The sequence below is a fragment of the Condylura cristata genome, unplaced genomic scaffold, assembly GCF_000260355.1.
Source record: "Condylura cristata isolate star-nosed mole 26May11 unplaced genomic scaffold, ConCri1.0 scaffold00023, whole genome shotgun sequence".
In the NCBI taxonomy this organism is placed as follows: Eukaryota; Metazoa; Chordata; class Mammalia; order Eulipotyphla; family Talpidae; genus Condylura; species Condylura cristata.
In genome coordinates, this window is record NW_004567124.1 from 1582631 (window position 1) to 1596030 (window position 13400).

The 13400-nt window shown below is 33.2% G+C and overlaps 1 protein-coding gene across 2 annotated transcripts in view; it reads left to right on the top strand.

The window, feature by feature from the left end:
* The window catches only part of MYO9A (myosin IXA), a 196558-nt gene that overhangs the window by 42974 nt on the left and 140184 nt on the right, over positions 1-13400 (top strand). Inside the window, exons 5-7 of one of the 2 annotated variants that reach the window (XM_004687622.2) lie at positions 4163-4262; positions 5774-5830; positions 12672-12769. In XM_004687622.2, the coding sequence (XP_004687679.1) occupies positions 4163-4262; positions 5774-5830; positions 12672-12769 (255 nt within the window). Of the gene's footprint in view, positions 1-4162; positions 4263-5773; positions 5831-12668; positions 12770-13400 lie in introns of both variants that reach the window. The other variant, XM_012728607.1, reaches the window with a different exon arrangement.

Below are 13400 nucleotides of genomic sequence, written 5' to 3' on the forward strand. Positions count from 1 at the left end.
GGCCGCTTCAGTAGGAGTTCGACCCCCGCCCTGGAGGCGACCCACATGGCGCAGCACACCTCTCCTAAACCACCTGCTGCTCCCTCAGCAGTGTAATTTCAGTATCTGCCTGTTCTGCTCCCCACTCTGTCTCTGGTGAATCCTCTTACCCCCTGCACCTCTGGCCCGCACCCCAGCTCTTGTATGCATAAATAAATAAGTCTTTAAAAAAAAAAGTTTGTCAATTTTGTCGATCCTTTTAAAGACCCAAGTTTGGTTTTATTGTTATTTTTTTCCCCACCATTTTCCCCATTTTATTTCTATTCGCTTTTTTATTATTTTCTTTGTTCTTTGCATTTAGTTTGGTCTTCCACCCCGTCCCCAACAAACAACCAGCATCTCAAAGTATTCGCTGAATTCCAGTATGATTTATTCTTTTATTCATTGTTTACTTAGAAATATTTTGTTGAATTTTAGCATATTTGTGAAATTTGAAAAATCCTATTACTGATTTCTAATTTCATTGTAAGGTGATCAGTGAACATACTTTGTGTGATTTCCCTTCTCTTAAATTTAGAATTGTCTGGTAGTCTAACATTGTGTCTCCTGGAAAATATTCCATGGATACTGAGAAAATGTGTGTCCTCCTGTTGTATAGAATTATATAGAATTTTTAAGTCTTTTTCCTTGTTGCTCTTCTGTCTAGTTCTATTCATTATTGAAAATGAGGGATTGAAATATCACAGCATGTTGTTGAATTTTCTATATCTCCAGTACATTCTGTTTTTCCTTCATGTATTTGAGAGCTTTATTAGTTGCATTTATGTTTACAATTTCATATTTTCTTGATAGATTGACTTTTTGTCATTATAGTATTTTTTGTACTTAGCAATGATTTTTGACTTAGAATACGTTATTTATAACATGGTATAATAGTCCCTGACTTAAGTTCAATTTAGGATTTTTTGTCTTTATTATGGTGTGAAAATGATACTCATTGTACTCAGAGTGGTACAAAATTGTAACCTGATCCTGGTAGCAAATCATAGTTCGCAACCATAAACTTTTGGTTTATGATGATATTTTCAGTAGATTTATTACCCTATAAATCCCCACTTTAAATGGAAGATTATTATAGACTTTCACATTCTTTAGTTACATTGGCTTGGTATTTTCTCTCCTTTTGCCTATAGCCTATAGCAGACAGTATGCCGTTAGATTCATTGGAAAAAATTCCATTCTGACAGTTTATTAATTACAAAGATTGGATTCATAAATACTAATACCTTTTTTGTTTTGTATATGTTTTGCTTCCTGTGTTCTAATATTACTGCCTTTTTTGTATTAAAAAGATGTTTCTTAATGTACTATTTTAATTCCATTGGCATTTCTGTATAAATATAGTTATTTTCTTAATGGTTGCCTGATAATTGCTATTGCATTTTAAGAATCTGACCAGGATTAATAACTTAATTTTGACAGTATGCAAATAATTGCTTTTATGTAGTACTGTTCTTTTTCCCCTTCCTTTTTGCTACCTACTGTCGTGCAATGATATCTTTATAATAGTAGGCTCATCAATATATATTTGTAATTTGTAATTTATGAAGTTGTCTTTAAAATCTACTAGGAGAGAAATATTACAAATACAAAATAAATTTATATTTTCTTTTATATTTAGCTATACATATCTGTACATATAGCTACCTTTACTGGTGCTGTTTATTTCTTCATGTTTAAATTAGTCTTGTCTAAGATCTTCAATTTCAGCTAGAAAAACTTCCTGTAGCATTTCTTACCAGGTCCATCTACTAATGTCAAATTTCTTCTTTTTTGTCTATCTGGGAATATCCTAATTTACTTTTTTTTTTTTAAGATTTATTTATTTATGCATACAGAACTGGGGTACAGGCCAGAGGTGCAGGGGTGGTGAGAGGCTTCACCAGAGACAGAGTGGGGAGCAGAGCAGGCAGATCGACGAAGTATACTGCTGAGGGGAGCAGCGGGCGGGTCAGGAGAGGTCTGCCACGACATGTGGTCACCTCCGGGGCAGGCAGGAATCGAACCCATGCGGAAGTGGCCTTAGCTTCTCAGTGCTGTGCTTTAACCCGCTGCACCACCAGGGAGGGCCATACCTTTTGTTTTTTAAGGATAGTTTTGTTGGATATATATTCTTGACTGATAGTCTTTTCTCTCTGTGTACTGTAAATGTGTTATTCATCTGTCTTTGTTCCTGATGAGATATCAGCTGTTAATCTTGTATTAGGATCCTTTGATTAGAGATCTCTTGCTTTGAAAATTTGCCATTTGATTTGTTATGTTTTTATTTTCATGCATCTCTTTGAGAGCTTTTTGAAATTTTCCCCCCTGAAGTTCATAGAGTTTCTTGGGTGTACATATTAATATACTTCCAGCATATTTTGGAGCTTTGGGGTCATCATTTGTCAAATATTCTTTCTGCTCCTTTGGTGATTCCCAGTGTACATATGTTGGCATCCCACGTTAAGCTTGTGTTGGTGTTTGTTTAATGGTGTTCCACAAATTAGTGGTACTCTGGTATAATCTTTATTCCTTTTTTCTTTATGTTCATCAGACTATTTCAGTTGACTTGTCTTTAGATTCACCATTCCTTCTTTTGCCTGCTGTTGAGCTCTTGTAGATACCTTTTAACTTCAGTTATAAGTTCTGTGTATATATTGATAGTATCCATCCTATGAGACATTTTTCAAATACTTTCCTTGAGCTCTTTAAACAGAACGCTTCTTTGAACATACTTACACCAGCTGATTAACACTCTTGCCTTGTAATAATCCTATACCTGGGCTCCTCAAGGGTAATTACTATTGGTTATTTTTTCTTCTTTGCATGGCCTTTACTTTCTTGTTTCTTTGCCTGCCTGCTTCATAGTTTTGTTGTTGAAAATTGGACATTTAAAAAGCCATTGGACATTTAGAATTATCACCTGACAGCTTTGTAAATAAAACTCTTCCCCTCCCAGTGTTTATGATGGAAGTTTTTGTTCTTGTGTTTGTTCTTGTAGTCACAGCTTTGTAATTGTTCTGAACTTCATGAAGTTTGCAAGCATATGGCCACTAAGTATCTGCTTGGTTAGGTAGCTGTCAGTAATGATTAAAGAGATTTCCTTAAATGCTTGGAAACAGTAAATTTCCTAGTGCCACTGGGCTCTATGTGTCTTTCTGTGTAATAGTCAGGCCTTTTATAATTGTTTTTAACTTTCTCTTCTGGCTTGTACAGACCTTTAAGTTTATTCATTTGTGAGACTTAATATCTCTGTTTTTGCTAAACAGATTGCCTTATGGATGTAGTCCCTCACATGAACATGACTTTCTATTATTTCTACAAGTATGTTGGAACTTTGCAAAGTTTGTGTGGAGATTTTATTTCCCAGCTTTTCTTTTAAAAAGTTTTAATTTTTTTATTATTCTCTTGGTTGTCCTAACATTTATTGGGGCACTGCTTTAGATAGCATATTAGTTCAAAAACTTGTCTGTAATTGTTTTACACAAAAACCCAGGGTGGGGAGGCAGGGGAGGATTTTCATTCTGGGCTATTGCTCTATCAGGTCAAATGGCAGACAATTTGGAACATTACTTGTTACAGGAAAACTATCAGACAGTTAAAACAGTGATATTTGTCAGAGAGTGAGATTCTGAATGAATTCTAATACTATTCTGCCTTGGAGGGGTGTGGTGAGGGGGGTGGGGCAGTGTGCCATGCTATTCATGTTTACCACTGTTGAAAATTACTGATTTTCAAGGATATTCTTGAGATGGTGAGCAGGAAATGGTATTATGGCAAGTTTAAAGGCTATAAAGATGGTTATTTTTAGTGAGGTTTGACTGTTTTTCTTGTGTAAAAACATCCTAGGTTCCTGTAAGCTTTTGGATAAAATCCAGTCTTAGGAAAAAGTTGATTGATACAAATTTGGTAGTTTTCTAATAGATTTTATGAAGAACACTTAAAATTGTCTTCTCCCTTCTTTTTGATTCAGCAGCTAATTTTGACTCTGCTTTTCAGGAGTACTTAAATATTGAATTTACCATCATAGTTTTTAAAATGAAGTAAAGTGGAAAAATTTACTAATTAATGTTTCATTTTTTCCTGTTAAGTAGTTACCATAAATCTTGTTCAATATAAAACCATACTTCTTTGTTTCCAACAGGAACTATCATGTTTTTTATTACCTCCTGGCAGGAGCAAGTGAAGAAGAGAGGTTAGCATTCCATCTTAAACAGCCAGAAGAATATCATTATCTCAATCAGGTGAGAATTCATGAAAAGTATGTGGAAATTATTCAATTTTACCTAGTCAGAAGTTTTTTATAGTACTTTGTTTAACAAACCTGGCAATGGATATTATCTAGCATTTTCAATCATATAATCTAAATATTTATGCGATGCAGTCCTCAAATTTAAAAATTAATTGTATTCTCTAAGTTGTACAAGATAGTTTTGCTTTATGTAAGACTAAAAGAATGATAGATTGTTTATAGGTTATATATTGGGTATTTACACCTTAATAAAATTTACTTTTTCCAAATTGGTTTGTATTTTACAGACACTACTTTGTTGAATGTTACAATGATTAATGTTTGTACTTCTTAAAGGACTTGTTTAAATGCATACTTTGAAGTTTTATGTACCTCTTTGCTTGATATTATCACACTGACTTAAATTATAATTACTTTTATGATTTAATAAATCTATTAAACATCCAGCCTGAAATTAATTTATTCAAGGAATTTAGAGAATTTGTATCTTTCCTTAAAACTTTATATAAAAAGGGCAACTTCTGACAAGTTTTTATTACATTGATATCTCTAATTATTCTTTATATTAACAAAAATTCTAAAACCAATGTTATTGAATTAGTAAGACAATAGATTATTTAAGTAACAGATAATCTATCCGTTTTTTTGCTTGCCTCAAGATATAATCTTTGGAAAGAAATTCCTTTATCATAATTTTAAAAATCCTCAGGAAGATTTTGTAAGTAATTCAAGGTTATGAAAGTAACATCTTAGGTTTTTCCCATAATAGAGAGCATACTATCTGATATGACTTTATTTTAAATTACATATTGACACTAACTACTAAGACTTTTTATAAAATATCAAGAATTTCAGAATTACTTAAAATATCACTTCATGATAGATTTGTATAGCATTAAAATTATATAAAATCTTAAATTTAAGATTAAATTAAATTTGTTCAGTTTACTTAATAATATTAGGTTAAGATTAATAATTGTATGACAATAAAGAAAAACTATTGAACTAGTTTATGAACTAGCTTTCTACCCTTTAAACTATTTGTATTATATTGGGTGATTAAATGTTTTCCTTTTTAAAAAGTAGTAATTTCCCAAGAAATTTGGTGATAGTTTGTTAATTTTAGAGAAATTCAGAGTTTATTACTACTCTTCCAGATCTTTTTGTAATTTTTATAAGCTCTCAGTATTCATAGAATTTATATAAACTATGGGATTTAGCAGGTAATATAAATCTCAGATCACTGGACAATACCAAGTGTGGGTTGCATATAATAATTTTGAGAGTGCAGCAGATTTTTAACCAGTAGACCACCAGGATTGTCAGACTCTCCTTGAATCTGAAAATTTATTTATTTTATATGCTGCTACACCAAATAACTTTCTTTGAATAGTAGTAGTGCTAGCTTAACACTACATCTGAGATATAATTAGAGAACTATAATAATAACTAGAGAACTATAATAACTACTACTTCTACATAACTAATCTCCTTCAATTTCAGATAACAAAGAAACCCCTCAGACAGAGCTGGGATGATTATTGCTATGACTCTGAGCCGGTCAGTACAAGTACCTAAATATTAGTCTGTGTTCCTTATTAAAGGACCCTCACCTTGCTAATATTTAGTCCATATTTAATATTTATTTTGACAACAATAAAGTGATCACATTCTTGATTTTTCAGATGTGTGAATCCTTATGAACTATAGGATTGTTTTCAATTATTATCTAGTAGTTTCATTACTCACACAAATACTATTTATTATTTTTATTTTTATTTAAAGATTTTATTTACTTATGCATACAGAATTGAGGTACAGGCCAGAGGTGTGGGTGTTGAGGGGGAAGTGGTGAGAGGATTCACCAGAGAATGGGGAGCAGAACAGGCAGATCTACTGAAATATACTGTTGAGGGGAACAGCAGGTGGGTCAAGAGAGGTCTGCCAAGCCATGTGGGTCATCTCCCTAGCTGCAGATCAAACTCGTGCTGCAGTAATAGCTTCATAGTGCTGTGCCTTAAAATTGCACTACCATAGAAAGCCCACTATTTATTATTTTTAATAGTCACATCTTTTCTGCTAATGGGTCCTTTAACAGTTTTTTTTTTTTCATTTAATGCACGAATACGCATTTTCCTTTGATTTTTCTAATATCAAGAATGGCTACAGCCTTTATGTAATTTTCCAAAAGGTCAAGAACTGAAATTCCTATAAATAAGATTATGTTTAATTACATATGTTTCATACTGTGTTATTTAATGGTGTATATGGTATGATTCAAAATGAATAGATAAATTTTGCTTAATTTATAAGGACGTGTTTGTAATCATAAAAACAAAAAATTAGATGTACAAATCAAAAACATATACACTTCTATACCTGTTCAGAGTTTAATACTCACAAAAGTTTAATGAACATATACTCAATCAGTTAATGAACTAATTTATTCAGTATTCCTCTCAGAAATATAACATGTCTTAATTAACTTTTTTAGAAATAACTGTTGCTTTAATTCTCACTGCAGGTGATTACAAACTCCACTAGTTAAAACAAAACTAGGCCATTTCAGGGCCTCCCTGGTAGTGCAGAGGGTTTAGTATCAGCACTATGAAGCTATCTGCAGCCATTGCAGCACTGGTTCTATCCTAGGCCTGGGACCTAATTTATATGGTACAGCAGACCTCTCCTGTCTCTCCCACTGCTCCCCTCAGCAGTGTATTCCAGTCAATTTGTACAATCTACTCCCTCTCTGTTTGTGGTGAATCCTCTCACCACATCCTCTCCCCCCTGCACCTCAGACCTACACCCCAGCTCTTATATGCATAAATAAAAATAAATCTTAAAAAAGAAAACCTAGCCCGCTTCAGTTGGGAAATTCTGGATATTAATCTTTTCTTTGAAACAAGGTTTAATTGCATTGCCATTCATAATAGACCAAGGCTTAAGACTTAAAATTTGGGACAATAAATTTTATACAATCAACTGTATAGATTGTCATAAATATTAGTAGGAAAATTTCATGCTGTTCTGCCTCTGTTGAGAAACATCCACCATTCACTTACCCTGCACGTACACCATGACTTACTAGGAAGTAGGGAGGAGACTGGTAAACTCCTATGGCTAAACATGACTTGATTGCTGTACAGAGCTTGTAGTGAACTTATGAACTGATTTGCTATTATTTATGGACAGTCTGTTTTTAAGATTTATTTTATTTATTTATGCAAACAAGAACTGGTTTGTAGGCCAGAAGTACAGGGGGTGTGAGGATTCACTAGAGAGAGTGGGGAGCAGAACAGGTGAATCCACTGAAATTCACTGTTGAAAGGGGCAGTGGGTAAGATAGAAGAGCTATGCTGCGCTGCATGTGGATTAATTCCCTGGCCAGGATTGAACTCATGCTGAAGAGGCTGGTGATGGTTTGATAGCCCTGAGACTTTAACTCCTGCACTATTAGAGAGGCCTATTTATGCACAATCTTAAGTGATACTTCAGAATTTGAACTCTGAAGTAGACCTGATTTGAAAACAGACTCATTAGTTTTGAGTCTCTATAGGTCACTTTGTTCTTTGGTTTCCATCATCCTTCAAGGTGGATAATAATAGTTTTTATCTTTAACTTTTTTGAGTATTAAGCTAGACAAAACATATAATTTGATATAGGGCTCAATATGTGGAAAATGCACACATAAAAAGTTTCCACTATTATTGTCACCATTGAAATCACCATCATCTTTTTCTTTTAGAAGAACTTAGTAGCCTTACTTTTCTGCTTTCTTAACATTACTTTCATCTTTGTCCTGTTTTCAAACTTTTATTAATTTTTTTTTCTTACAAGTTGAGGAATCAAGCAGTCATTCTGAGAATCTGTTAATTTTTTTCTTTCCTCTAAGAGGCTTCTATTATAGTGTATTTGGGGCAACTAAATTTTATTTCCCTTTGAGTTATAATAAGAACTTAAGTAACTCACGTTATTGGACGTGGGAATGTTAAAGACAGCTTTTAAGTTTTTTTTTTTTTTGTGAAGAGGGCATTTTTGGTATGTTTAATACTTTCAATGAAATTGTATAAATGATTCCAACCGATGTCTTTTAGCAAGGGACCTATTTTTAACTATTGTGTAGTGAATAAAGTTTTCTGACGGGTTATCCTTTTAAATAAACTTAAGCAACTTTTGTTGCTTCAGAGACCTGGATTGATTGTGGCTTGGCCATTACTGTTGTTTAATCAAATTATTCAACTATAAGAACTGTATGGTCTCTCCTCCATGCTCCCCTCCCCCAAATGTACATATAATTATATATACTCACACACGTAAGTATCTCCTTGTATTTTGAAGAATTAGTGAGGTTATACATGTCAGGTAACCTTTATAATCACTGTTAAGTGGAAGAAAATTAGTAAATGCAAATGCCCTGTATTTAAGTGTTCAAGTGCCCTGTATTTAACTATTCAAATAATTTTATCTTAATATTGGTTCTGAATAAATTCAATATAAAGACTTAGTCTCAATAGGATTTTTTTTTATTTTTCTGAACTAAGCTTTGAATAATTTTAGGGTTCAACTATCAGGTATAGTACTAATGAGAATTGTTATGATCAACGATAATCTCAGGACACTATTGTGTTCATTCCTTTAACAGTCATTTAATATTTGATCATTATAAAAGCCCTGGTTGTGGTTAGTATAAAGTATACTGCTCCTTTATACAAGGAGCAGTAGTGGTTTAGAGTTTTATGAACTTCCCCAATGGTGGTTAAAGGAGTTCATAGGGTATCTGGGATTCCAATCAAACCTGTGTTCTTTATAGCCTTTTTATTTTCTTAAATGAACTCTAGCACCTATTCTGATTTATGTCCTGAACTGTCAACTAGTAAGTTGCAAAAAGTATGATTTTCTAAACTTTAAAAATTAAAGAGACTGGAAAAATATGTCTACTTTGACTCTACATTTTACTTTCCCTTCTTCATATCCACAGTGAATGTTTATTACACACCAGGCTTACAGGCATTCTAAATGAGAAAAATTTTCATCATCCCATACAAAGGGAAAAATAGGCTGATAGGATAGTTTTTTAGTGTGTTTGTGGAGTTTGCAGTGGCGTGTTACGAGTTGTGTTGAGTTGAATATATATAGAGGAATTAACTATCTTCTTTCAGTAGAATGAATTGTAACAGTTGATAATTCCTGTTTTAGCCTTTGAAACTTACTATTTCATTGTTCTGTTACTGACTTCCAACAACTCGTACTGATATTTTTTCCCCATCAAGTCTTTTCTCAGAACTCTGGAAGGCCTTTGTGCTCTTCCATGACTTTCTACAAATGCCTAGATATTAATAGCTCCCTCTTCTATCTACAGAAGTCCTTAGCCAGTGAATGATGGGTAATGAAATATAAATGCTCTAGTTCTTTCCACTCTTTATACTGTTGCCCAAAAAGTATTGTGTACTTCATTACCGACTGTGGTAGCAGTTTAATTTTGTAATTAAATTAACAGTAATTTTGTACTGTTTGGTCTACATTGCCTTCCCTATTTTCCTTTCCTATTCCCCTGCTAGTTAGTCTCAAGGTCTCCTTTAATGGGAGTCTAAATTAAGATGAAGATAGTGCTGATAGACAACTCTGTCCTTAGTCTTCCCAACACCTTTGTCATTAGGGATGGCACTGAACTCCTTACACTGTTTTCAAAAATTATTTTGCTGTACATTGAGACCACTTTGTATTTCGGGAGAACATTTGATTGTAGACAACAACAAATATAAAAGTATTTATTAGTTATTGTTTCAGTTTACTTTTTTCTTTTTTAGCATTTTTTATACATACACACATTGTTTCATTCACTTTAGTTGCAAATGTAAGTAAGTCACTTATGAAAATTATTGCTATATTATTGAGTTTTTGCAAGTGGAAGCATATTTCCCCATATATTTTAAAAAAATTTTTTAAATTGTTTTTTTACCTTACAGAAATCTTTTTTTTTTTAAATAATATGATAGTTTATTTTTACATCATTTTGTGCCTTTTTCCATCTCAGTTGTAATCCCTGTGGGCTTCCATCACCAGGTCACCCACATGCCATCACCATAGTCCAGTGTACTTCCCTCCCCCTACTGTTTTTGATACCATTTCCCACTCCACTCTGGTTAAATGTATACAGTTGTTCATTTTTATTATTATTTTCTTACCTGGTCCTTTATACTCCTGCTATGAGTGAAAACATCTGGTATTTTTCCTTTTCTTTCTGGCTTATTTCATTAAGCCAGCTTAATTAAGCCATCCATGTTGCTGTAAAAGGCATATGTTTATGGCCCTCCCTGGTGGCGCAGCACAAGGAAGTTTAAGCCACTTCCACATGAGTTCCATCCCCACCTGCCCCGGAGGTGACCATATGGGGTGCAGACCTCTCCTGACCCGCCCTCTGCTCCCCTTAGCAGTATACTTCACAGATCTGCCTGTTTTGCTCCCCACTCTGTCCCTGGTGAATCCTCTCACCCTCCGCATCTCTGGCCTGTACCCCAGTTCTGCGTGAATAAATAAAATAAATCTTTAAAAAGAAAAAAAAAAGGCAAATGTTTATTTATTTATTTTTTTGGGTCCCTGAGTAATCTTTCATTGTGTATATGTACCACATCTTTTTAACCCAGTCATCTACTTTTGGGCACTTGGGTTGATTCCATGTCTTTCCAATTGTAAATAAGGCAGCAGTAAATATCTCCATGTTTTTTTCACAGCAAAAATGTTTGTGTGTAGTTTTGGTGGGGAGAGGGGCGGAAGAAATGAAGCAGAACCTTTTTAGAAAGTTTGACTAAAGGTTAAGAATATTTTTAGGGGCCTTTGCTTGGGGTTAAGTCTCAGTGCTACCAAGAAGGCCCACTGTAATGGCCTAAAGTTTCACTTCAGCCAGGGAGCTGACCCACATGATGCAACAGACTTCTCCTGTTTCTCCTGCTTCTCTTGCTGCTCCAAGTATATTTCAGTTGGCCGTCCTTTTCTATTTCCAAATCTGTCTAGTGAATCCTCTCACCAGCCTGTCCCGCTGTACCCCACCCCTAACACCTCTAGCCTGCACCCCAGTTCTTCTACCAAACATAGTCTTTTTTTAATTAAAGGAAAATTTTTAGTGAGTAGGATATTGACTTATCTGTAGAAATGTGCCTTAAAAATGCTTACCAAAATTTTTATAGACTGAAAATTCAATGTATATGGGTTTTCAGAAAGAATTTTTTTGAAGTAAATTTAAAACTTAAACTTTTCCTTACAGAGAATAGGACTGTCTTTTAACAGCATTCTAAAACTTAGCATGTGATTTTGCAACTTATATCTAGGTATATTCTTATAGTGCCTAAAGCACAATTTGTATAGGATAAATACTTGGTAAAATATAATTATAAGATATGTAAGTACTTGCTTTAGTTCTTCAAAAGGAATGTTTCATTCAATTTGGTACTTTGTAATTCAGTGATTATGTATTTACTTCAGTAGTTACTCACTGTGTTGTTCGCTTTGATTGATGCTGGAGAGCTGTAGTGACTTCCTATGTTTATTGCTACAAAATTTTAGGAAGGTAGTTTAAAAAATAAAATTTGTAAAAAGGTTTTTGAAATTAAAAGCATAAGAAACTGTCAGGATGTATAGTGAGGAGATTTAAAGATTCATGTATTGCTCTAAATTCTTAGCTTATATAGTTTTAATGTTTGGTTTTAGGGATCTGAAATACAAGGTTATTCTAAAGTATCACCCATATTAAATAAAGTATTTTTTTAATACCACAACTCTTTTTACAGACTAGAAGATTTATATTATTTGCACATATGCACACATGCATCTTTCTTTTTCTGGTTGATCCCCATGTTATTTACTTCATTAGTAACTGTTATATCTAATATAAATTATCAAGTATTTTTATATTAACTCATTTCCATTTCTCATTCAAATTACTGCCTCGTCTAGAATTTATTTTTCTGTTCCTCATCTAGTATATTGGCCTTGTATTTGGGTAGTCATTTATTAAATATTTCTTGGATAAATAACATTTGTTTGTGGAATTGAGCTCTCAAATACTTTGGATCCCCAGAACTCTCCAGAACCACTCAAAATTAAATTTGGTATCAGAACATTTTTCATAAGTATTATTAGTTCTTTATCTTAAGTTCCTCATCACCTTTGTGGTTCTGGAAGGGAGAAAGCAGTAACTCACCTGGTATTTTGCTAAGTATGCATTTAGTTTGCATACCTGTAGTAAGGTAAGAGGTCTAATGAATTTGACTATCTCTAAATATTCTACCAACTCTAATTTTTTAACGAGGTGTACTTACCTAAAATGGGTGTATTTTTGATTGGCTATATTATTTTAATCAATAATCTTGATTTCACCCTTCCCCTTTTTTGTAAAAATTAGCAGGATTGCTTTATGGTGGAAGGGGAAGATTTGAGGCATGACTTTGAACGTTTACAGCTCGCCATGGAAATGGTGGGATTTCTTCCCAGGACACGAAGACAGTGAGTTTATTTATTGTACCCTTATATTCTCAGTAAATAGTAAATACTGTGTATTTTAAGGATTCCTCGTCCTTGATCCTTTGAAAAATGGTTCTGATTTCCTAATCCAGTACTTCCTTTATTTTAAGCATTGCTTATGAAATTAATTTTTCTAAAAGATTGGTTTTGAATTTTTTGGGGGTTCTTTATGAATTCTTTGAGACTTTTTCTTCCTGCAGAACATTTTGTCTGTTAATAGTGCATAATTGCAAGAGTTCATGTGTGTCTTAAGTCCATGCATGAACCTTACCTAAAAACTGTCACTTTATGATATTATTTTATAGTTCTTTGTTTTATGTATCATTGTGCCCTAAACTTCTTAAGCATGGGTACCCTCAGTAAGACATAATTTTCTATGTAATCCTCTTTAATTTATGCCTGTAATTTTGTAATAAACATTTTGTTTATATTGAAATTTAAAAATATATTTAAAATGCATTTAAATTGAAATATAAACAAAATAGAAATGTAGAAAAGTTGAGATGAAAATGAAGTAAACTATATATTTTTTTTTGAACTTTTTTTTTTATTAAAAAGTTTATTTTTACATCATTTTGCACATTTTTTTTTCATCTCAATTGCAATCCCCACG